The following is a 26,213-nucleotide window of genomic DNA, read 5'->3' on the forward strand; positions in this document are numbered from 1 at the left end:
GCCTCTCCTGGAGCCCCCTTGTCACAGCTGCCACCACCACAGCCTGCAAACACTCTGCCCCTGTCTCCCTTCACTCACACACAGCTTTTCTCTCCACACACCAACACCCGCTGTGAGTGGAGAGAAGGACTCTGCCTGTTCTGCAGAGCCTTCTCCCTCCTTTTCCCTTCCTGCCATTCCCCAGCTTTGGAGCAGCTGAAGGGGAAGCAGCACCTGGCCACCAGCAAGGAAAACCAGCACCCCAAAGCTTTAAAGGGTTTCCTGTTCTTGGTGCTGCTGCTCTGCTCCTGAGGCCAGACATGATGGACAATTTTATGTCCCTTGCTTCAAGAAGAGCTTTGACCACCACTGATCCTGGCCAGATTCAAGCCAGGCATGGTGGGACAAGGCTAAGTCTGTCATGGTGCTATGGAAATACATCCCTTGGTTTGTGTCATGCCAGAGAATTCGTTTCAGCTCAAGGATGTACTGGAGGGAGAGAGAAGGGGAAGAGCAGACACCATCAGGGACTCTGAGGCAGAACTGCACTGCAGGCAAGGAGCAGGATGTAATTCTTCCAGCCCAAATGCCCTTTAAGTCTCTGATGCCAGAAAAAGAGGAGAAGGGAAGATTTGCTGTTCTCCCTTGTTTGTCTGTCTGTGGCACAGCCAGGAAAGCTGACAGGGAGGGTGGCTTTACTGCCCTGCTCACTCCAGGGATGAACAGGGTGCTCAATCTCCCTGCATGCTCAGAGGGACAAATTAGCCCAGGCTGTTCTGTGTTTGTGACATCTTTCACTGCAGAATAGGTGTGAGGGACTCCATCAGGAACTGGAGGGACAGGACAAGGGGGAGAGGCTTTGAACTGAAAGAGATTTTGGGAAGGAATTCTCTGTGAGGGTGGTGAGGAGCTGGGATGGAATTCCCAGAGAAGCTGGGGCTGCCCCATCCCTGGGAATGACCAAGACCAGGCTGGATGAGGCTTGGAGCAACCTGGGGTAGAGGAAGGTGCAAAGGGGGTTGAAACTAAATCACCATTCTTTGATTCTGAGTCCTTCCAAGTGACTTCTCCCAAGCCAAACCTCCATGAGCTGATCACAAACTCTACAGGATTCCTTAAGCCATCCCAGTCCCCCCCTCTTCACCTCCCAGCCTGTTTTGTGAGCAGGTCAATAAGATACGTACTGCTGGATTTGGGTCAACAACAGATTTATGTTTGTACAGCATCCTGCTCAATCATATCAGGGTGCACAATTAACTATAATGGAATTCCCAGCCCTCAAGAATAAATCAATAGCTGGTTAATTTAGAAGCAGTAAAATGAAACATTTTCTCCCAAATAGCCCAGAGTTGCTCTGAAGAGATTCTGTGCCACAGAGGGATTACAGGGGTGGAGTTGCATGGAGCTGGATAATTCTGTGACCTTTTGGTCCTGCACATTAAGTGAGTCAAACCTTATTTTCTGATGGTTGATCAGGATCAAAGAGGAATTATCTTCCTACAATGATAATGTGCTGGGCAGAGGCAGAGCTTTCATTTTTGGGAAGGATTTGGGACTTTTGTGAGAGGTTTGTGGCCAAACTGATCCCCTTTTTGTCCAAAAGGGGCAGAGTGCCCAGGGGATAAATCCACTGGAAGAGGAATATGTGCACCCAACACAGGATCTGCTGGATCCTACAGAACAGAGGTGAACAAGGGGCTGGAATCAAGGATAAACTCCCTTGGGGACTGTCTGTCAAGGATGGACAGAACCCCCTCGGGCAGTGAAATGCCCTCAAAAAGCAACATCCCAGGCAGCCCTGAATAAACACACCACCAAGCACACAGCTCTGCCCTGGCTGACCTGAGCCCGGTCCCTGAGATTGATCAAAAACTCGCTGAAACCATTATACAAACTCTCAGGGATATAGGGAGAACAAGAGACAAAGCTGCTTCTCTTCCCCAATTTGTGATCCAGCCTCACAGGCTCTGACAACTCTGCCCTGCAGAAAGCAGAAGTAAAAAATCCTCCCTAAATAAGGCTTGAGCTGCAGAAGAAACAAACAGTTTCTGTGTGAAGATGAAGTTAAAACACTCATCATTGGAGCAAAACAACCCTCCAGAAGGTCCTTTATAATGAAGAGACACTGCCAAGGTTAGTAGGCCAAAAGGTTGATGGTTGTTCCCTTCCTTTGATCAGCTGCTACTCTGGGCTCCTTCCCTCTTGCTTCCCCAAAGGAATGTTGCAGGAGTGTAATTGTGTGTATGTACACACACAGAGACACAAAGATGGATAAAAACGATGCCAATAGCCTGGAGCATTTGCAAACAGCCTCACAGAAGCTCTTTTAAAAGAGCAGATGGAGGTGGGATCTCAGCTGGCGTTGAGAGAGACTGTTCAGGGAAGGGTGACCCAGGAGACAGGGAGAGCTCAGGGGAGTCTCCAGTCTGTTCAGTGTCCTGTCTGTGACCCTCAGAAAAACCCAAAACCCCTCCCTCTTGCAGACAAAGAGCTGTCCCAGCTGACCTCAAACACTCAGTTCAAACTCCTCAAGTGGGATGAGCACCTTTCACCATGTGGGGAAGAAGCAGAAGGTGCCAGTGGACATTTCTAGAGATCATGGACCATGAAAGACCAGAGTCATGGAAAAAACCTCCAAAATGCTCAAGCCACACTTTTAACCAAATTCCACTGTGCCAAATAAAACACAGAGTGAAGTGATGCTCACTTTCCAGGGAGAAAAGATCTGGCAGGAGCCTCAGATTCCTGCCTGGAGCCACAGGGGATGGATTTGGACCCTTGCTCCTCTGCTCTGCAGAAGGCAAATGACCCAGGGTCTCGTCTCCCACAGCAGGGGGATTATCACCAATCCACATCACCATGGATTTGTCACCAGCTGGGAAAGTGGCACTGAGCTCTCATGGGCACGTCAGTAATGACAAGGCAGGAATCAGTGAGGAAGTATTAGCTTAAACAGCGTCAATCCCACCCTTAGCTGTGGCTAAATCTATTTTCCCAAGGATCTCAGAGCATTCTGTGAGCTGTATTTAAGCTTCAGGAAGCCTGGGAAGGACCACAGAGGAAAACAAAGAGAAGGGAGGAGGGCGCAGGCTGGCTTAGCCCAGGTGGATACACAGAATTATTGTCAAACCCAGCAAAATAATTCAGGTTTCAGCTTTGCTGCTGGGCGGCAGCTCCACAGAGCAGAGCAGTGAAAAGACCTCGAGCCATGCACTTCAAGGAGATAGGAAATGTTCTTCTCCAAGAGAACAGAGTTAAGCAGCTGAATTGAATCTGCCAAAACTTTTCTAGGCAGAAATGGGGTTCTAACTTGTTTCCATCCCGGTGTTGTTTTGTAAAAAAAATCAGCTTCTACCAAGCTCTGTGTTTCCCTGTTGCAAGTTTTTGTTAATTTTTCTGCTAGGAAAAAAATAATCTAATCTGTAATGAGTTTTTACATAGGATCCCAGAGTCCAAATCAAGTGAGCACCCCTGAGAGCATCCCATGGCTCTATTCTTGCTCTGACTTCTTCCCACACTGTCACACCACCACAAGTAACACATTTTCCATCAGGAGAACACCTTATGTGGAAATCCTCTTCTCCGAACCTCCCAAACAGACTAAACCCCCGTCCATCCTCATCATCACGAAACACCAGGGCTTTGCAGCGCCAAATCCCAGCAGGGCAGAGTTCAAAAGAGCAGCTCATGCACTTACCCGAGCTATCAGCTCCCCAACCATCCCTGTCCAGGTGCCATTGGCCTCGGGGACTCCGTAGACACCGTCCCCCACCAGGTGGATTTTGTAGTTGAAGCGCAGGATCTCCGCCAGCTCCTTCAGCATGTCCACACAAAAACCCTCGTAGCGGTCGTTGCCTTCCAGCTCCTGGTGGTTCCACTTCAGCATTAAGTAAGGGTTTTCCTGCAGTGAAACTGGGCAGCTGTCATTCCCATCTTAGCCGAGGTGTCCCGCCAGCACGGAGCAGGGAGGGCCGTGCCAGAGGCTCGCAGGGTAGCTTGGGTTGGGAGAAACCTTAAAAAACATCTAGTTCCAACCCCAAAAAACACATCCCAGCCCAATGCAGCCCTCTCAAACTGGGTATAACTGATGAGGAAAGGGAGCTGAGGCACCCAGCTCTCAGAGCTGGTGTTCCCGGTCTCTGCTGTGTGGGGGTGCAGCAGATTTATCCCAGTTTAGGGAACCAAGCAGAGCTAAGGCATGGTGATTTGAGAGCTGTTTCCAACTGGGACGTGCGAGAGCAGCCCAGTGACTTCTCTGAGCCACACCAGGACATCCAGGCTTCAAACTCTCCTAGCACACAGCCACTTCTCCAGTCTGCCCCCTTTTCAAAAAGTGAGGAGACAGTCAGGAGTTTGGGTGTCTTTAAAGAAGGAGAAAAAAAAAATCACTGGACAGGCAGCACCTGGAGGGGAACCTATTGAACACAGACAGTGGTGCCTGTACATGCCAAGTTTTCATTAAAATTGTGCCCGTCTTGGTCAATTATTATAATTCTATGGGTAGAAGGGGTAACTGTCCCTTCCAACCCAGCAGCTGTACACCAAACAAGAACCCCATTCCGGGCTGGATGCAAACTGCCAGCGTGTGCCCATCCCAGCCCCCTTTGAACCCATCAAATACCATTTCCATATGCAACATCCACTCAGTGCTAAATTAACTCTGCCAGGAAAGGTCCCCCACGCTGTAAATGGAGATTTGCTCGCATGTCCTATGAGAAATCAGCACAGTGCAGTGCTGAGGGGTAGGACCAGGGAGCAATATTCCAACTGACCCCATCCCTGAGGGCTGGGCTGGCCTGATGGGAACTGCAGGTGCCCCCCTCCCTTACCAGGATGGTGGTGACAATGAGCGTGGTGTTGAACAGGCTGTCGGATATATTGGAGGAGAAGATCCTGTTGTCCATGCTGAGCCCTTCAGAGACGTGCCAGTGGCCAATCTGGACAGATAAAAAGCACAATAAGGGGATTTATAGGGCGAGTCACTGCCCATATGGCTCTGGTGAGTGACAACCCTCGAGCTGACCTGTTTAGGGACGCTCCATTACCTTCACAACACACCCCAGAACGGGTCAGCAGAGAGATTAACCCTCTGTGCACAGCCCCACCTGCTCTGCAGTGCCACCAGCCTGGCCCTGTGCTGCCTCCCCACATGTCCTCCCTGCAGAGCCCTGCACGGGGACAAGGCTGTGACCTGGGGGCTCCCTGGGAGCCACACAGCCTTGTGTGCTGTCCCCACACGCCACCAAATGGGTCCATCTTAAAATCCCCAATCTGTGGGCTTGTCCCTCCCAGGGTGGTGCTGGGAGCCTCTGCCCTCCACCTTGGTGGCAGGTGAGGGGACAAAGCCACCTTCTCAGTGGTGCTGCTCCCACCACTCCTCTTCCAGCTCTTTACTACCTCAATTAAGCACTTCCAAAGCTTGGATTCAGGCTCATCACATCCAACAGCTCTGCCAGCAGCCCAATTTACCCATCCAAGCACCAGTGTGGCTGCAGCAAACCCAAAGTCCCAGCGTGGATGGCAGGAACCAGTTCCCCCCAGTGCTCGGGAGGAAATCGTGATTCAGCTGTAACACAACTGCCTTCAGCCAGAGGGGACGAATATTCCACAAAACCTAATTTTAACTTCAAGAGCCTAATCTCCTTCCCTCAGAGCTCTGGCCAGGGAGATCAGCACCTCCAGCAGCTCATTCAGAGTGTGCAAATTAAACTCTTGCTCTCTTATTGTCCTTAAAAGAGCCTCTGCTTTTCCTCCTCTGCTTTTCCTCCTCTGCTTTTCCTCCTCTGCTTTTCCTCCTCTGCTTTTCCTTGTGGATACAAGGAGGGAGGGGGGGCTAAAGGAGCCCAGCTCGCTCTGAACACCTTCTCCTCCTTTTTCTCCTCTGTCCCATCATGTTCCAGCACTCTGCTGGTGTCCTCTGGTGTTTCTGTAGTGGGGTGCTGTGGCCCTGAGAGGCAGTGGGAGACCCCAGAGACGCAGAGGGGGGCTCTTCAGAGCTCCTCCAGAGCAAATCCATGCCCAGCTCCCTCCTGTGAGCCTGGGACTAAGGCAGGCTATGCTCTCACTGTCAGGGTGGGAGGAACAAATTGATTTTCCTTTCTGTCGTGGGTTAATCTTGTTATATCCAAGGAGGGGAGGGAAGGTGGTGTGAAGCCCTGGGATTGACTCTGTGCCTGCTCTTGGCCTCCCGTGTGACCAAAGGCTCAAGAATTTGGGGTGACTTGGATCTGAGCCCAGCACAGACACCCTCACAGACCAAATCCCTCTGTCTGTCCAAGTCCTTTCCTCTCCCAGGTGCCGGTGCAAATCCAGCCCAAGTGACCAACAAGCCACAGTGGGAATCTGTCAGGAGTCCCAAATCCATTCTCCTCATGCACAGGGAGAAGTGGGAAGGGCAAGCAGCACAGCTTTGCACTCAGATTCATCAAAGCCCAGCTCCAGGCTCTGCACAGACACCCCAACAATCCCACCCTGTGCCTGAGAGCATTGTCCAAACCCTCCTGGATTCCTGGAATGGCCATGACTGTTCCCAGTGCAGGGGTCACCTCTGGGAACAACGGCCCCAAACTGGGAGATTTCCCACCTATTTCACAGGCAGGGAGCCCCTTGAGCACAGCTTTCAGTGGCCTGCACAGGGTCTGAATCCTTGCAGGATGAATCCCTCCTGAATTCCCCACCTCTGCTCCGATTCCTGAACAGCAGCCCCTCTGCAGCAATTGCCTCTCAGAGCCAGTCATCACTCACAAACATTGCTTAATTTTTCTTCCCTCCCCGATTTCTCAACCAAAGATTAGTGACAGATTAACTTTAATTTTAACAGCCCTCACTGTTCTCCAATTTGTCCCTCCCCTGCTGGCATGTGCTCAGCCTAATTGCCTCTTCTGACAGTGCTGTGGGTTTGACCTTGCTTTTAAAAGCATCAAGGCCACACAATCCCACGTGCTGGGGCACTTCCCCAAATCCTGGCTGGCCCCAGCTCACCCCTGTGCCCCTCATGGGCTGACAAAGCCCCTCATGCTGCTGTTTCTGCAGTGTCAGAGGGTGTCTGGTCCCTTCACATCCCTCTTCTGCAAGAGGGATGTCAAGGTGATTTTAATCATCTCTATCTACATATAAAGAGCCTCTGGAAAACAGAAAACACATCCATCTGCAAAGTTTTTTTAGAAAACAATCAAATGCTCCACGTGGATGTGGATGAGACCATCCTGTTGTTAAGGTTCTGGACAAGGACTTCAGGATTTTTAGGGCTCAGGGTTTTTGAGCAGTGGATATGATTGGTCTGTATAAATACTCCAGGTGGAGGAGGCCTGTAGCAAAGAGGTAGAACAGCTTTTTGAAGCTGAAATGATGGCGTTGGCACAAAAATAAATACATACAAACCAGCCAGAAATAAACAGGCTGACAAACCAGGGGAGAGGTTCCTAATGATCAGAGGAGCTGGAGTGACACCTCTCCTCAGAAGAACAACCAGGGCAGCAAAACCAGCTGGGTGCAAGCTGGAGCTCAACACCTTTGTGAGAGGGATTATGTGACCTGGTCACAGGTGACAGCCCAGGGCCTGGGTGGAGAAAGTTCCTTCCGTGTCCTCAGGGATGTGTGACCCCCACAACATCATCTCTGCACCCCCCAGCACCTCCCTGTGCCCCCAGGAGATCCAGCCCTGCCTGAAACATCCACAGGATCTCCAGGCAGGTCTGCAAACGCAAACTGTGAAACTCCAAGTATGAACCAGCCCAAAAAGCCTGGAACGAGCAGGGAAGTGTCACTGCTCATGCCACTGCTCCATCCCCACAGGCAATGAGGTGCCTCAATTTAGCTGCTCTGAAAAAAAGTGTTATTTGGGTTGGTGGCACAGAAAGATTTCTCATCTCTGTAGAAAATCCCCACGTGGAGCATTCCTGGCTCACTCCTTCCATCCTGTGAGCAGAGGCTTTGAGGCTCCTCATGGTGTGAGGTGATGAAATACCTCTCAAAGTAATGATTTTAATGAAATCTTCCGCTTATTATCCTGCAGGCACAGAGATGACAGGACAAGGCTTCTCCACTAGCTTCAGGAGCACCACAGGTATTTACCATCTCCATCCCCAGCTTCAAATGAGGGTAAAGCCAGCCCTGAATCCAGATCTTGGAACAGGCAGACAGCAACAGGCACCTTCTGGGCTCTGATTACAAGTGCTGTCCTACAGCTTGCAGCCAACATCTCCTCCTGTCCGTGTCCCCAGGAAAAGGAAGGAGTGCACAATGCAATCAAGATGCCCCAAGCAGAGGGAATCTGGGAGTGACTGAGAAGAGGAAAAGGGAATCAAACAAATAAATGAAGGAAATTCCCCTGAGGACACTGCCCAGGGCTACCATGGCATTGGATTGCTGAGTGGCACCGCTGATGCCAGCACAGCCAGGAGGCAAAAGCTCCTGCATTGAAATTAGCACTGAGAGCATCAACTATTAAACCAAAGACCCACGAGAAACACGCACACCCCACCCCTGAGGCCACCAGCATCCCCCAGATGTCCCCTCCAGATCACGACTGACACCTGGCACAGCCCAGGCAGGGCTGTGGCTCACACTGAGTTTGTCAGGTCCAGGGGGCAGAAGCTGTCCCCGGGCTGTTCCTGGGGGTGGCAGCTAAAGAGGAACAGGTCCCTCCGAGGCTGATTAGCTGCTGCTAAATTCAAAAGGTTTGATGTGGGGACTGCAAAGGGTCCCAGAGCTATTGGTGGGGAACTCATCTGTATCTCATCAACATCCCAGTTAACAGCCCCAGCCCTTCCACTGCTCTGGCTCAGGACACCAGCAGGGCTTGTGGTAAAGTGGAGACTGATCAACCTCATTTAGGATGGGGAGAGCTGGGGTCAGGGTCTGCATCTTCCCCTTCCCATCCTTAAATCACAGCCCCTCCTCACTCCCTTCCCCTGTGCAGCTCCCAAACCTCAGCTCGTGATTTACAGTCAATGGAACTTTGCAGTGTTTTTTAGAGGGGCAAAGAAAAAGGGGAAACAAAATAAAAAGATGACATTTACCAAACCCAGCCCCTGTCAGATCTATAGATCACCAGCACATTAATGAGCCTGTGCTTTATCGAGCATCCTGTGAGCAGAGAGAGCAGCTCTCATATGGCTGTGGAAAAAATTCTTCTGGTTAAGCTAAATCAGGCAAAGACGTGTTTGGTGCATTACATAAATGTATTAAAAATTAGATGTCAAAAAGCCCTGCCTCTCCCTGCCCAAAAGCAGCAGCAAGTTAGAAAATCTAAGTGTCTCTAATTTGCTTGCTGGCTGGATCAGCCTCAAAATTCAGTGAACTCTCCATCAAAGCTGATGAGCTGGAAGTCCCTGTGGCTTCATTGGGTGGAAGGAGAGAGAGGAGGAGAGGGAAAGAGGAAGAGAGGAATAGGCAGAGTTAAAATGAGCTTGGTTAAAACTAAGCAGGGAGTAGAAGTGTTTCAAACAAATCAGTTAATACAGCCCTTGGGAGCAAGATTGTCTCCAGGATGTGAATGCCTGTTCTTTACCCTGTTCCTTTAATTAAAATATTTCTAATGATTTATTTAGTCCTTTTCATTAAAAGAAGTCAGGCTGGCAACAAGAAAATAACCATTTATGGCACAGCAGAGCTGCCTTTGGCTTCCCTTTGCAGGAAGATGGAGGGGAGGCAGGTTGGGCAGGATGGGTCTCTCAGCTCCCTGAGGATGCTATTCCCAGTTAAACACATCTCAACCAACTCCTTTAGGCTGCGAGGGGCCCTGACACCCCTCTGGGCACTGCTGTGGATCAGGAAAGCTCCCTGAGAAAGGGAGAGAAGGCAGAAAAGCTGTCACAGGAGCAGTTTTATGAAAAACAGCTTTTTTGTGGCGAGTTTGTGACAGGGCAGGGCTTGCAGCCACCCCCAAGGGACTGTCCTGTCCTTCCAGCACTTTTTCTCTGGGGCTGGAAGTGTTTCATCCCCCCTGCAGCCTGATGGAGAATTTGCAAAGCTTAATCCCAGCGCAGCTGTCCTGGACATCTCACTGACATGAAGCTCTGCATTTACCGAGCTGTTCCAACAGGTCAGCAAAGGTTTTCTCCTGTCACACCACGTTTATGGGGAAGAGATGAGCCTTTAGTCTCAGGGCAGATCAGGCTGCAGTCACAGCTCCCTGTGGAGCTCTGGGAGAAGCTCTGCTCCAAGAGGACCCGTGAGTTTAACGTGAAGTCCCTGCCACGTTCAAACACATCAAAACCAAAGCTGTCACAGGGAGATTTGCAGCATTGCCTTCCTGAATCCAGCTGAATTTGTGCTCTTATTAATGCAGATGGGCTTGGATCTGTCACTTCTGTTCAGAGGGTGATGGGTTTGGGAGAGGATTAAAAGGGCATTGATGCTGTGAGAGATCTCTGTGGTGAAAATGCCATCCTGATCCCCCCTGCTCACCCAGAGAGAGGCAGCATCAAAGCCAAGCTGTCACTTGACAGGTAAGAACTGGCAGGTAACATCCTTGCCAAGGCTGAAATTCACTGCTGCCAGGCCAGGAGAGGGCTCCTGGTGCCAAAATGCTCTGGTGGCGAGGGTAGGATATGATAGCTTTTGTTCTCTGCCAGCATCTACAAGTGGAAAACTCTGTGAAAAGGGCAGCAGAGAAAAAAGACAGATGAAAGCCCCCCCACCACCACTTTTTTTTTTCCCTGGGACTTCTATTTTTTTTTTTTCTCCTGAATAAGGTTTGGATTTATCAGCAAATTCCTTGGATTTATGTCATGTAGTCTCACCAGTCTGATATCTTCAACTTCAGCTCAAGTCAGAAAATATGGCTCAGGCAGAAAGTGTGAGATGAGGAAATACCACTCAAATTAATGATTTTAATGAAATCTGCTCGGTGTTCTGTGGGCAGAGGAAAGCTGTGAGGAACCCACGAGCGCTGAGACAAAAAGTAAATGAATGTGAGCTGAGCAAACCTGTTAGAGAGGAACCAAAAACCGAGAGTGAAATGAGCTTGAACTTCCCCTCACAGGGCAGAGATGATGGGGAGCTCCTCACATGGGGTTGCCCCATTTGCTTTCCTTCCCAGAAACACTTTGAAAAGGTTCACAATACCCATTTTTCCCCATTTCATAGAAAATTCTCCCATTTCCCCCCATCCAAATAATTTTAAGCAAATGCAGCCACAAGCTTAAGAACTAAAGGGTGATGAGTGTGAGCTTGAACCTGGCACAGACTCCCTGCCCCGAGTCAGCACCTGGGAGAGGCCAGAGACTGAGACAAATCACCCCTCCAGGGCCTGACAGACTGAGACAAATCCAAATTATCCTGAGGTGCATTCCTGACCAAGTCAAACACTGAGTTTGGCAGCCAGGGCTCAGCCAGAGCTAAGTGACACCCCGAGCACCTCATGGTGCAAACGAGGGGGGGGTTTACAGCCCCTTTTGGTCCCCAGAGCATCCCCCCGGGCTGAGGACACCCAGAACATGTTCCCAGGCTCCCCTGGCTGCTCTCACCTGCCTGAAGCCAGCACGGGTGTGCTGCAGGATTTTCAGGGCGTAGTTGGAGCGTTGGCCTTTGCTGTTGAATTCGATGTGGCCGGTGAGACCTTCCAATTCTACCTGTCCAGGAGAGACTCAGTTACAGCGCCCAGCGAGGCTGGCCCACCCCAGGAGCCCCCCAGAGACAGCCCCACACACCCCACACTCCCAGCAGGAACAGCAATGCAACCCTCTTAGCTCAATCCTGATTGGTTTTGGAGTTTGGATAGAGGAGAAAAGATACGGAGAGGAGCAGGTGTCCCCACATTTCCTTGCTTTGGAAAAGAACAGTTCAACATCTCCTCATTGCCTCCCTCCATCCCAAGACCACTGGGTCTCTGAGCAGCAGAGCTATGGGGAGCTGGAGGATTCTGTTGTCCCTGGCTAAAGGTGAGATTTAAAACAATGAGCCAAAGTGGTGCAGTGCTCACGTTCAGCTGAGCTTTCCTTCGGGGGGAAAAATGAAACTTATAAATAAAAAACCCTTCTAAAATTTCCTTTTCCATTTACACCCAAACAGACTCAGAAAACTGCTCCTGCTGCATGGTCACCTCAGCTCTGAGGAGCCACAAACTCCAACTATTTCACAAGGATGGAATTTCAGAGTGTTCTGGTGCCAGATTTAGGTTTGTTTGGTTCCAGAAATGTCAATTTTAGGTTCGAAGGAGCCCAAACCCGTGGGGGAACTCGCACCTTGCCCCTGAGCTCTGAGCAATTGTACTGGGTGATCTCATATCAGCTCAAGTCAGAGCTCAAATCACTTAGAAACATCCATACTTTGAAAAACAAAAATCGAATTCCAGCTTTTTCCACGGCAAAGCCCGAAAAAGGGAGAGTTTCATGTCGTTCCAAGGCCGGTGAGAACCCAAACCCTCAGATCTCTCTTTTCGCTGCCTTCAAAGAGCCCGGGCACAGGCAGCCGTGCTGCTGGCAGCGAGGAGCAGCCCTCAGCCCCCTCTCACCATTCTCAGGTAGTTCATGAGGCTGGTGCCATGCTGCCAGATCTGCGCAGAGCCGCAGGACAGGGGCTTGACGCCGATCTCCTGGCTGCGGTTCAGCTCCTGCACCGCCGTCACCACGGCGTACACGGCATCGAACAGCAGCGCTGAGGACAGCTGGGGGGAAAGGCAGGGGGAAAGTCAGCTTGGAACGCAAAGAATTCCCCAGAGAATTCCTGGAGAGTGCCCTGTGCACAGCCTGGGGTCAGCTGGGATGTCCTTTGTGAGGGTTTGTTTCATCCATCTCTGTCGTGTCTCTAGCGCTGCTTGTCCTTGTTCCTTCCCCATCCTTTCTAGCTCAGTTTCTAGCACCGTTTTCCTTTCCTAATCAAGGGAGGTTTTCCAGCGTTTTGGTGGCTCTGATCAATCTGCTGGTCAGGGGGAGTGCCCCTGAGAGAAGCAGGAATTGCCCCCGAGATCCGATGCCTGCTCCTACAGAAGGAAACTCAACTGTGCTGCTCCAGCCATCGTGATCTTCTTCAATCACTTCTTTGAAAGGCAGACCCACAAGAAATGAGGTTCTGTTAGACCTGCTTGTCCAGCAGCCAAATCCTGCCTTTCAGACCCCACAGAGATCATCCATCCCTCGCTACAACCTGCTGGAACAGCACTGCTGAGACAATGTCCGGAGTGTCAGAGCCCGTCCCCTCTCCTGCTCACCTTGGCTTTGGTTGCCTTTGCCCAGGTTTCTCTGCCCACCAAGCCTCACAAACCTGGTTTCTCACCCGTGCACAGCAGTTTCCATGGTTTTGGGCTCGTTAACCATCAGCTATTTCCTCCCTCGTGCTCAGTGTTGCGACTGAGATTTCACTTTTAATTACTGTCACCTCCTGACTCTGCTGGAATTAAGCAGTTGCAGCTCATTACTATCAAGGCTGCATTTTCCTCATGGATACTTCCAAGAACATCCTCTTCCCATCCCAGCTCCTGGCAGAGGGTTCAGTCTCCAGCCTGGAGCTGCTTTGCCCACCTCACCCCGGCTGTGACTTCCAGCCCTGCAGTGACTTCTTCATCCTCTCCTCCTCCCAGAGACTGCCCAGGTTGATTCGTTGCTGCCAGTGGCCCTGCAGGGTCAATCTTGTCCAGCTCAATGATCCCAGTGAACCTTGGGCTTCCACTCTGTCGCTAATTTGGACTTAACCCTGCTTGGTCTCACTCAGACCATTAGTGAGGTCTCACTGACCACACTGGTGTGGGATTAAACACTTGAAAAGAAGCACAAAACCCTCAAAACCTACAAGTCATCCTAAACTAAAAAGCAGGATTCCAGCCTGATGCCACCAAAACCCAAAACTCCAGCTCTGACAACACCAGTGAGCTTTCACTCCTCCGAGCTGCTAAGGCTGACCTAAACATTCTCCTTCTGGAAAGCCTTTTCCAGAGGTTCTTAAAGAACCTGATAAATCCTTCTCCCCTCTATAAATTCTTTGCCTAACCAGGCTTCTCCAGCCTGTCCTGTCCTCAGTCCCTGTTCCATGAAGCTCTTTCCATGCACTTAATTTTAATTATGATTTTAACCCCATTCAGGTTTCAGGATTTTACACCCAATTAGCAATTCCCTTCCTGAATCAGGAACCATATTAACATCAGCTGGACAAATGAAACTGTTATGAGACCAAACACAACCCCTGCCATCCCAGAGTTTCCCCCATTTCCTACCAAATCAGAATATTGGCACAGCATTTTTAATTTTCTCCTGCTGGGTTTCCATTTCCATTTTCCCTGAGCAGTTAATCCCTTATTAGCTGGTGAGCAAGAGACTTGTAGATCTCAGTGAAGCATTTGACATTATTGATTGGAATGTTTTACTCCTGAACTCTGGAAAATTCATTAGGATTTCTGCCAGCACCCTTTATGATTTCAAGCAATTTGAATACTGGGGAGGGTGTGGAGATACACAGGATCAAGTCCTCATGGCATGGAATTGGAATCCCTTCCCTGCAGCCTGACTTCGCATGGAACAGAGGTAAACCACAAAGTTTTGAGGTCATAACCTTCAGCAAAGGAGTGAAAAGAGATCTTTAGGATATTCTCCAGGCCAGAGGGATCTGTTGCTGCCCTCCTGTGCCTTGCTCCACTTTCCCCCTGTCACCTACAAGAACCTCTCTCTACTTTTACATTCACATTTGAAACCACAGCTTTGTCCCTCTGTCACAAAAAAGCCAATTTGTCTGCTAACAAATTGATTCTCTCCCTTGCCTGCACTGTCTGATTTGTGCAGAGCCCTGTTGGTTTTGTGCCCCTCTGCAACATCAGAGCCCTGTGGAAAATCCGTGGGGCTTGGGGGACTTCCCTCAATCCCCAAAGCCAAATTCTTAACAATTCTTGACACTGAAACATGAACAGGTTTGGCTGCTCTGGGTTTTGCCATGTGGGGTTTTTCTTCCCTCCCTAAAACATTATCAGCTGTATCTTTGCCCCCAAACCCAACACGGGGAATTAAAACCATTAAAACCCTGTGAAATAGACTTTGCAATCTGGATTTTATTCAATGACATAAACACTTAATTACAAACATCTGTTTTAGCCTAAATTCTAATTACCAAATCTAGCCATCTGCAATTTGAATGATTTTCTCTGATTTCCTTTCTTTGCAATGTGATTAATGAGAATGGCATTAGAGCAGGCAGCTCTCTCCTCCTTTGTCAGATGCTTCCTCAGCTCCAGCAAGAATGCCTTGGGATTTTTGCAGCTCACAGGAAACCTCCCTCCTGTCACTTCCAGCTGCTGAACTTCCTTTTCTCTCTTTAGGATGAGTTATCCCCCGGGATAACTCCTCTCCAGGACTACAAGGGGAAGTTCTAACACAGGGAGATGCTCCCTGCCACATTTCCAACAGCAGAGGCAGAAAGGTCCTGGATTCACCTCAGAGACAAACAAAACTCTGCTTGGGAATATTTCACCTCTGTTCTGTAAGGTCCCTACCCTCAAATCCTTCTCCCATCACTTGGGACGTGGCATCTTGAAGAATTCCAGTCCCCCCAGGCATCATCTCACATCCTCCCACTTACAGGTTTTGCTGGATGCTCAAGACAACACGGGCTAAGAACCTAAAATGAGAATTTTCATTTCCCCGTTGCACCTGCTGCTGGTTCCTGCTGTCTCCTGTTTGCACTAGGTGGAGGAAATTTGTTTTTAATGCCTCTCAACAGCCCCAGCAGTCCAAAAAGGAATCTTCCTGGTAGAAATCCCATGGAGACTGAGCAGGGCAAGCTGATTGCAGCTGCCTCTGCGTGGGAGGGACAGGATGGTCCCACCACCTGAGCTCAAGTCAAGCCAAAGGATGTGGACACAAAGAGCAAAAATCTTATTTTGCCTCTTAAGGATCCCTTTGTGGTGACAATAAGGAGGTTTCCAGCAGCTCAGCTTGTCAAGGGGGCTCAGAGTTCATTAAAATCCATGCAAAGGGTTCAGCTAATGATATTTCCCTCTCTCTCCCCTCCTGTAGCTGCAGCTCTGATGTGGCAAATCTGCTTTGCAGACTCTCCCAGTTGTGGAGAATCCCTGGGGAATACTCCAGTGCTGATGTGCACACTGCTCAGGGAGATGCTGGAGCACAGAGCACAGCTCAGCCCGCAGCATCTCTGACCCAGCCCTTCCTGTGCCATCTGCAGCCACAATCCCCCCACCACGAGCCATCTGCCTGGAGTTGAAGCACACAGGGATAAACTTCCCGAGGGAAGCACCGAATCAGAGCTGCATCATCCCCTGCACCCTCAGAGAAGTACAATCCAAATCAAGGTTAGGCTTGAATGTAAAGCTGCGCTTCCATTCCAGCCCTGAGAAGCTCTGCTAAGCTCTGCACCCCAAGGTCCTTTGGGAAGCTCTGACTTTCAGGGTCACTTTGGGATTTTCCACATCAGGAGACTCCTCTGTAAGTCACAGATTGACAGCTCAATTCCCCTCCTACCTACTTAATAAAAATGCTTTGCTCTGGCTCTTCCTTCCCATTCCTGGACCAGCATCTCCCCACAAAACCCAATCCAAGGTACAAGAGCAGCCTGGGGATATCCCTGAGCCCTTTAGCACAAGATTAAATAGAATTAAAGAATTAAATTATTTAATACTTCAAATAACTTTTTAAAAATATTTGAGACCAGAGTTTCTACCCCTACGTTACTCAGGGCCATCCTGAAGCTCTTCCCACAAGGTTTTTCCATGGTCTATCACAGTTCCCAGCTCAGGGAGGTTCTGGGGATGCACTTTACTTACTGCTGGCCCAGTAAAAGGTGCGTGGTCACAGTTCTCCTGCCAGGACTGGTTGAGGCTCTGGACAAACTCTTGGAAGAAGGCATGAGACTGGTTGAAAATGGAGAAGCCCAGGATGTTAACTCGGTCGTCCAGCACGCTGTCCAGGCGCTGGAGGGAAAACTCCTACGGCAGCCCAAAAAATAAATTGGGATTAGAGGGGGAAACAGGCACTGAAAGCTTCAAACCCACTCAGTGCCCTTGAAGGGAATGGGAGCTGTGGGATCCTGGATGTGAAACCCATCCAGCTTTTGGTAAGAGCCTGGGTTTTAACCAGGATTAGACTCAGGGTGCTGCTCACCACAGGCTTTTAATGAAGATATCAGCCAAGTCCAGTACTTTATTGGCCAAACTCCACCCAAAAAAAAAAAAACCCAAAACCCTCCAGAGGGTGTCACTCACCTGCTGAGTGAAGCTGTTCTATCACCACATCCAATTTGGTGACACCAAGTTTCAACTGTTAAATTAAATCAGTTCTTTCCCACAGGAAATTCTACCTAAGCCTAAAAAAACCCCAATCCTGCACTGCTCCTTTCTGCTGCCAGGCACCAGGAGGAGATGCCACCCTAATGCCCTGGGGAGGGTTGGAGGGTGCCTTGACTGTGAGTTTTGGAGTTGGGAGCCTCCTCTTGCAGTTCTGCAAGTGGTAAGAAATATAAAAACAGCTACATTAAAAAAAATAATAATAAAGCAAAAACAGAGGGCTGTGTTTTGCTCCTCACATCCACAGAAGCAGCTATGCAAAAGAAAGCCTGGGGAAGAGTCCAGCCCTCCTTGTCCTATTAGCAGGGAATAATGGCACTTTCCTCACTAATTTCTCTTCTACTAATTGCTGAAGTGGAATGAGAAGGTGGGAGTGACAGTTTCAGCAACTGCTGGATGCCCATCACGGATACAGCTGTCCCTGGGCTCCCCGGGGGATGAGATTCCAGCAAGTCGAGCCATTTTTTATCCTTGCTGGATACAGGAGCAATTCCTGTAAATCTCCCGAACATGGGGCTTACAGGACTATTCCAGGCTGGCCAAGACCCACGGGAACGCAGTCAAACCCAGGATGAAGCACATTTTGGACATGTTAACGTTGGGTAACGTGAAATTGCCTGTGAGCTATTGATTCATTTGAATGATATTTTCCCCCTGCCTTGCTGACAGGTGATCCATTCACCCACAGCATCCTGTCAGCCCCAGCAGCCAGGGCAGATGGCTAATGAGGAGCTGGGTCTGAGGAGATGCTGGCTGCAGGCAGAGCAGCAGGAGGGATGTTAAACCCCTGTAAAATCCTCTCTCCCCACGGCCAGAACCTCGAGGAAAATCCTGCAGGGCACCAAGCAAACAGCTGCCCCACTGCCCTCTTGGCTTTGGGACATTCGGGAGGAAAAGGATATGTTTTGTGTTGGAACAGCCACATAATCCAAGGTTTCACTTTTCATCAGGGCGGCTGAAATTAGTGTGTTCATTTATTTATTGTGCTTTTTCTCCTCTGAAAACATTTCCAAGTTTTTGAAGTTGAAGGTTTTGTTACGCTCTGATCTTCAAATAAGCAATTACTGGGTGAGGAAATGAAGTGGTCTCACTTCATGTGGAGAAACTGAGGCAGGGTGAGGTTCACCCCAGCCAGGCACAGCCACAGGGCTGAAGCCACAGGTCCTGCTGCCCTGACTGCCTGAGTGCCATGGTCAGAACCAGACCCCTGAAGGGATCTTTTCCAACTTTCCCTGGGTAAATTCCATGCCCTTGCCCCAAGGCAGCTGCCAGGACTCTCTGCCTGCAAAACAACCACAGCTAGATCCCAACAGGCTCTCCCAGAGAAAATAATTTGCTCTGGTTCAAACATCACCAGCAGCTTTGCCCAGCTCCCATCACCACTGGCTGCTTTGTGCAAGCTTTGGTCTTTTCCCACAGCCAGCCCTCTCCATATCCATCTTTCTCCAGGCAAGCCTCCAGCTGCAGAAAACCCCATTTTTGTGGCTGTCACGTCCATAAAGCATCACCTCTGTGACACACAGGGGTGGCACAGCCTGCACCCGACCCCTTCTGCCCACTGCTCCCTGTCCCTTCCCTCTGCTCCAGCTCCAATCTTTGGCCATGAAAAGCCTTTCCATCAGATGAGCACAAGAGCAGCCAGCAGAGCCGGGTCAGGAGGAAATGAGCCGTGAGCTGCCTACAATGAGATGGAGATAAACCACCCGAGGGGGACACACTTCATTTGCAGTGGGATAAGAGAGATTTGGTAAGGTCAGGATTTGCTGCAGAGGGCAAAGGGGTGAGAGCATCCAGATACTCCTGGAGCTGCCAGCTCAGCTTCTGTCCCTATCTGGTTTGGGTTTTTTGGGTTTTTTTGTTTTTTTTTTCTTTTTTTACACACTCATTCACCGTGCTTGACATTTCCAAACTCACGTTTTGGAAACAAACCCTCATTTGCTATTCGAGACGTGCACCTCTCAGCTGATTTCCCACCTGTCCTGCCCTCCTCCCATGCTGCAAGAGGCAAACACAAGCAGGACAAGGGGTGGAAAACTGATCTCAGGGGTATTTTCAGGTGGAGAGTCAAGGATTTCCTTCTGAGATGTAGTGAAGTTAATTCCTACACAAAACACTTTCCCCCAGCTGCCTTTTTCTCCTCCTGGAGCTACTCTCCCTCATCCTCAGTGCTGGCTGGAGCTTTGCAGGATACAAGATTCCCAATGCAACAAGAGCAAAGAGCCATTAGGAAAATAACTCTGACATCCTGTTTAAGAGGGGACTCCACGCCTCCTCCACCTGTGCAAACACAGCTTTGTAACCACAGGCTTTCAGAAAAATGCCATCAAAAAGATGGGTGCAAACAGCAGCTCCCTCATTTTCTCCTATTCCATTGTTTTGTTTATCCCTCTCCCTACATTAGAGGAATTGCAATAATTGCCCAAAACGTGGCCCTCAGTCTCAGTCCAACGTGAGGCACAGAGAAGACCACCAGGAATCACATCAAGGTGAATTTCAGGCACACAAATCCTGGCTGCCTGAATTCCTCCCCCTTTTCCCCCACTCTGTTTTTTAAAACACCCACCACATGTCAATATTCTGTTTCAAGAGAGCTCGGTAAAAAAAATTAGACCCGGAGGATCTGCAGCCAAAATTAATGAACTTTTTAACAGAAAGAAAAATCCCCAGGCCTTACTCCCATCACAGCAAATTCAGCAGCAGGCACCAGCAGGCAATTACGGTGTAGATTTTCTGACTGCTACTACAGGGCTGCAACCAGGAAATGTGTGCTGTTAAATAACAACACTTAGCAATTCTGTGGCATGCTATATTTTCCGAGTGCTAGGCACACATTAGCTAATTGAATTCCACGGGGTTCCCTGGGAGATGGAGCTGGAGGAGTTATTAGAGGATGAAGTCACTCCCCAGATTTCTGCACCGCTCGACCTGTGCTCTCACTTTCCAGCTGCACACAAACCCCGTGGAACAACCCCTGCACTGAGGTCACTGGCAGGACCTGGCTAATAAAAGCCACAGAGCCAAGCTCTGTGATCCTAAAGCCGTGAGATTGGATTTTGCAGCGTGGCTGGGTGTGAATTATGATCAGATCTGCAGGATACAGTCCCCGTTCCATTAGGGACATAAAGCCATCAGGAAGGAGAGTGTTCCTCACTGCAAGTCTTACTCTGCAGGTCAGGATGGACAATCAGCTGATCCCAAACAGAATTCTGCACCCACAAGCCTTCTCCCACCTCAGCTGGCTCCTGACTTTGGGAGGGAATTGTCCCTCCTGTCCTGCCTGTGTCACTCTGGGACACCCCACTGTGGCACTGGGTCAGTGTGGGACAGCCCAGCTGCCTTTTCCCAGTGGAAATCCTGCCTCGGAGTTACTTATGCCTGGAATACAGAGGGGGAAACTGAGGTGCAGAGTGAAAAGCATCAAGAGATTTATACCTGGCAGCACAGCTCTCCATGGAATGCTCTGGGCTGGAAGGGACATTCAGCAGCATCCCATTCCACCCTGACACCTCCCACCATCCCAGGCTGCTCCAAGCCCCATCCAGCCTGGCCTTGGACACCTCCAGGGATCCAGGGGCAGCCACAGCTTCTCTGGGCACCCTGTGCAGGGCTTCCCTACCTCACAGAGAAGAATTTCTTCCCAATATCCCATCTAAAACTACCTTCCTTCACCTTAAAATCATTTCCCCTTTCCTTATCACCCCATGCCCTTGTAAAAATCCCTTTCCAGCCCTCTTGTAGGTCATAGTTAAGCACTGGAAGGTGCTGTAAGTCTCTCCAAAGACTCTCTTCTCCAGGCTGAGCAGCCCAAAAGAGATGCAGGTTAAAAACCTGCCTTAAAATGCAAAACATCAAAGCCAGCATTCATCTATCAGCATCTCACTAATTAGGCTTCATCCTAAACCTGCAGCTATGCCATCAACTCCTAGGCTAAAGGAAATCCCAGAGATTATGGCCAGTTCTTTCCTCACCACTGGCTCTACTGCTTCCCAAGAAGTGGAAAGGGCCAGCCCAGCAGGAAATTATCCATGTCACAGCATCCTACCTGACAAAAAAAACCCCACATTTTAAAGCCTGGAGCCACCTCCCCTGCCCCACCACGCTGGGATGTCCCTCTGGAGAGTGGCTCCTGGTAATTTCTGCCCCTGCAGCAGCCTCTGCGCTGCTCAGCACTGCAGCAGCTCCTGAGCTCCTTCCAGCAGCATCGATTTTGCAGGTGATGCTGTTCTGCAGCCTGTGTGTGCGTGAAGGACCTGGATCCTTATCTCGTCTTTAATAACCCGGAGTGCCTGGGCAGCGGGGAGGCAGTGAGCGGTGCTGCCATAAGGAGGTGTTTAGGACAAGCCTAAAGAGGGCTCCTTTCACTGCCAGGGTCACACAGACCTTCCCACACCCTGTCTGGCCTCATCCCAAAGGTCTGGGAGGAGCAGGGCTTGCTCAATTCAGGCTGTACCAACAGCAAGATGCTCACTCCACCCCTCCTCTCTCTCTCTTGTACACACACATTTTTATCTTCCTCTTCTAATCACTGCAAGGACTTTATTGGATTTTTTTTTTTGATCTGCTGATTAACAGCCTCCAAAACACCCTCCAACACTGTGCTCAGCAGGAGAAACTCACTGCTGTGAACTCAGCAGAGACTGCATTGACCTCACTCCCCTCCAGCCCCTCTGACAGCACCAAAAGCTGATTTACACCTGGCCCAGGACACTCTGTGCTGTTCTTTCTCTTTTGTTTTTTTAATGTGGGATGGGAAAGGAGAACACTGGGCCAAGGCTTCCATTTCTCTATTAAACCCTCTCTCTGGCAAAATCTTTGAGTATCTGGTGCTTAGAAAAGCTCTCCAAACCCAGAGTGCAATGTCCATCCTAAGATTTCCTGGCAGCTTCAGTGCAAGAGCCAAACCTGCAGTGTCAACTCAGCACAGCTCTGGTGACATCACCAGTGGGTGACATTATTCCCCATTTTAGGGTTAATAAAGTGTCCCAGAGCAGGTTCTTTGGGCAAACAGGACTTCAGGGAGACTCTCCCCAGGTCATGGAAGGCAGAACTAAATTAACCCAAAAGGAGCTTCACCCTGCAATGGTCACTTCTTCATCCCCCAGCCCCAGTGACCAATTTTTCGTCCCAAAAAATCACCAAACCTCCTCAGTTAGAGGTGGAGAAAATTCCTGCCTTTTCCTCTCTGGATCCTGCTGCCCTCAGAGCTGAGTTGCCAAGCCTGTAAATCATTCCAAAGCTCTGCTCAGAACACATTTATTTGTTTACTCAAGTGGACAATATTATGTTAAGTGCTTTCTATGGTTTTCCTAAAAGGCTCCATTTATTTATAAATTATAGACAGAGTCAATAAGTTTCTAATGGGCCACATGTAAAAATCAATTTCTCTAGAAGGGGAAAAAAGTGGAAAAAAAGTCATCACAGCAACAATTGGAGTAGGTAAGTGGATGGAGTAGATCTGCTCAAGGCAATGCTAGTTGGACGTTCAGGTAGGGAAAGAGAAGCTGAGACCTCAGTGAGCTCAGGGACAATTTAGAGAAACCATATTTATATCTGTAATTGGATTTCTCTTCCAAAAATAGCATCAATGTGCCTTATAGGTCTTGAACCTGCTCATGCAAGGCCAGCTGTCAAATTTTGAAGGCTGTTCTTCAAACAAGAGCACTTGTAGGCAAATGCATTGCCCAAACTTCAACTTCCCTGCAGAGAGCCTGAGATTTGGAGACAAATCCCCAAAGAGGTCAAGTGCTAAATGTTAGGACCTGAAAAAACACAGCTCTTGGGGAAAAAAAACGGGGTGGGAAGTAGGACAGAGGCAAAGAGAGAGATTTGCCCTCACCTCAGAGGGGCTGGAGTGTATCTGAGAGAATGATTTACCCAAAACTGGGAATCAAGCACAGGGATCTGGTCAGAAAGTAAAGAAGACTCAGGCAGGGAGGCAGAGTCACTGCTTTGTCTAAACCCTCCTTCCCTCATGCTAACTAGAACGAGGAGAAATTGCTTTGGCAGCCTTGCAAAAACCTGATTTGTTTGCCCTGCTACCACATGCTACTGAAAATATGATCCATAAATCCCAGCAATGATCGGGGCTCTCCAGAACACTTCGCATCAGCTGCTGGGAATCAGGAGGGCTGGCTGGGCTGGGAGAGGAAATCTGTCACAGGGTAAGGAGAGACTCTGCCTTCCTCACCTGGGCAAGGGACAGGGACGTGCCCCTGGCAGCAAACACCACGTGCGCTCACGGCGAAAAATAAGATTATTTCACCCGAAAAAAGTAATTTCACAAGACTTGGTCAAAGCCTAATCTGTAGTTGCCTGTCCCTCTGACATCATCTCTTCCTCCCAAGGGATGTCACCCTGCTGACGAGCTCCAGCAGAAATGTGTGACACTCCCTGGGGGATTTGGACACCAATTTCCCCTCCAGTTCCAGGCTGACAATTCAGCTTTGAAAGCCTCATCCTGTATGAAGACCTCTTTATAAATCAGCAAAGAAAGAAGAGAAAGCAGGAAACAAGGCAAAAAAACCCCAGACCTGAACTGATTTATCTGGTCTGTGGGAGTTGAACACGACAGCTGTTTTATCAGCAGCAGCACCTGCACACAGTTTTGTCAGGGAACAAAACTGCACCCAGTGAATTGCCCTGCCTGGCTTAAGGCACTGGGAAACATCCTTTACCTTTTCTCCCTTACAGTAAAAAATATAATTCTTCCAATTATTCCCATCTAATCGCCTTGACAAATATTTTGAAATTTAAACCCAGCCTGAGGTTGGGACGTTATTAAAAAAAAAAAAAAAGAAAAAAAGAAAAACAATAATAAACCAAACTGAAAGGGGAAGAAAATAAAAACACAAAACACAACAAGCTACGCAGAATTAACAAGCTAAAATAATTAATAGCAGTGTGGGGTTTTGGAGGCATCCAACACCCCTCCTACTCTGTGCTGGTGATTTCAGGGATTTCCAGGGCTTGGAAGGAACATTTTTTTCAATGCACAGCAGTCTGCTTGCAATCTATTTGTGCATTATTATTATTATTATTATTATTATTATTATTATTATTGTTATTATTACTATTATTCTGCACATCATTGCCCCCTCACATGGCCATGAGCTCTGTGGAGACACAGCCAGCCCAGCCAGGGAGAAGGGAGGATGAACAGCTCTGAGATCATCCCAGCACCTCTTCAGGCAATCTCCTCTCTCCCAAAAGTCCCAGAGCAAGGGAATCATCACCACGTGGAGATGCCAGAGAGAAACTTGAGTTGGATGGGGATTTTTTTGCCAGGGGATGGAGGACAGGAGGGCTGCCAGGAGTGCCCCAAATGCAGGTGATGGAGGTGGGGAAGACAAATGCTCCAGACCTGAGAGTTTCCATTAGGACTCCTGGAAAATTTGCCAGTCTGCTGCTGCTGACAAAAGCAGGTCCCTGGAGCTGGCTGAAAGAGGCTGATAATGAATTTACACGCAGGAAAGGAGCCTGTGGATATTTTTACATCGGGCTGCTCGCCTCGGCTCCCATGGAAATGCATCAGGGCCTGAGGGTTCCTCCTCATCTGCTCCAGTGATCTACTGGGAGAGCACTGGTGCCACTCCCTGCAGACACCAGGCTGGCACAGAGGGACCTTAACCCCAAAAATCCCCTCCTGTGTCCCAGCACACAGAGAATTCCCTCCTCTAACACTCACAGAGAGCAGAGCTGCACCACACCATGAGCTGTTGGCTGGGATGTGCTTATTAAATAAAATTAATGCTGAAAGACAGAAACAGAATTCCCCTCTAGAGCTGCAGGGCAGGTGTTTAATTCAGCATTTTATCCTATTTTCTCCTCTTTTTTGTCTTTTTTCCCTGAGATATTTTTCCATCTCCAAGCAACTCAGTGCTCTACAGACTCTCTACTCCCTTTTCTGATGGGTTCTCTCTCCATTTAAGCCATTTTTTGCTTGCTCCCCTTGACAGTAGTTCTCTATGATTTTATCTTTTCTATTAGGCAGTGATTGCAGAACCTCAGAGGGTTCATTAGGAGCTTGATAATCCCTCCAGATTTATGAGCCTAAATTGCTCACTCCCATCTCCAATCCCCATTTAAATATTACTAATTTCCTTAAACATCTCTTCCATCTGCCCAGATTTTGTCTGATGTCACCTTTCCATAATGATCCCTGCCAAAAATCCAGTTAGTTCTGCTAAGGGCTGGGCTATGGGAAAAAGTGGTAAAACAACCTGGATAAACAGATTAATACCCGGAGAGAGCGAATGGCAACAAAACTCATTTCTTTCTCACCTGCCATAGCTGCATTCCACAAGATAAATGGGTTTGAAAGGCAAATTTCATCTCCAGCAAATGCTTAATCACACTCGTGCTCAGGACTGGGGTGGGGGTGGAGGTGGGAGCTTCATTTTTAGAGTTTTCTGTTGTCTGAGCAGCATCCACGAGCAGGCTCTGCTGTGCTGGTGATGTGCAGGTGGAAATCCCTCCCTGCATGCACAGCCCTGCCCTCTGGGACTGGGAATGGGCTGGGGAGGGCAAGTGGAAGAGGAAGAGCTGTTGGGAGCACTGGAAATCCTTGCTGGGAGTGGGAACGGCCGGGTTTGGCACTGTGGGCAGCTCTGGTGGGGGTGGCATTGTCCCTTTGTCCCTTTGTGGGGATCCCACTGTCCCCATTGCAGCTGTGTCAGCACAGGGACACCGTGACTTGGGGCACAAACCACAGCCCCCAGGCTCCATCCCTGCCTGATCCCTGCAGGAACATCCCTTCCTCTGCCTGTCCTGCCCCTTCCATGGGCACGAACAGCATCAGTGAAGCCTGTCCTGCTGGACTGACCTATGGATTGGACACTGAGCAGGAGCCCAAGTGTTGCCCAGCCAGGAGCCTCGTGGCCTTTTCTGCTCCTTGCACTTCTCTCTGACACCTCCTTCCCTTCATCCCTTCTCCATTCTGTGCCCCAATTGCTCCCAACCCCTCCATTTCCCTCCTTCCCCTGCTCCTCTCCACTCCAGCTCCCTGCCCACA

The 26,213-nt window shown here is 49.5% G+C and overlaps 1 protein-coding gene across 2 annotated transcripts in view; it reads right to left on the reverse strand.

The window, feature by feature from the left end:
* Nucleotides 1-26,213, reverse strand: part of GRIK4 (glutamate ionotropic receptor kainate type subunit 4) — a 114,190-nt gene that overhangs the window by 21,065 nt on the left and 66,912 nt on the right. For both annotated transcript variants that reach the window (XM_062508816.1, XM_062508817.1), the window contains exons 7-11: nucleotides 16,685-16,846; nucleotides 12,437-12,589; nucleotides 11,451-11,555; nucleotides 4,809-4,916; nucleotides 3,677-3,880 (exon numbers count right to left, since the gene is read on the reverse strand). In XM_062508816.1, the coding sequence (XP_062364800.1) occupies nucleotides 3,677-3,880; nucleotides 4,809-4,916; nucleotides 11,451-11,555; nucleotides 12,437-12,589; nucleotides 16,685-16,846 (732 nt within the window). The remainder of the gene's footprint in view (nucleotides 1-3,676; nucleotides 3,881-4,808; nucleotides 4,917-11,450; nucleotides 11,556-12,436; nucleotides 12,590-16,684; nucleotides 16,847-26,213) is intronic.

This window comes from Cinclus cinclus, chromosome 25, assembly GCF_963662255.1.
Source record: "Cinclus cinclus chromosome 25, bCinCin1.1, whole genome shotgun sequence".
Lineage (NCBI taxonomy): Eukaryota > Metazoa > Chordata > Aves > Passeriformes > Cinclidae > Cinclus > Cinclus cinclus.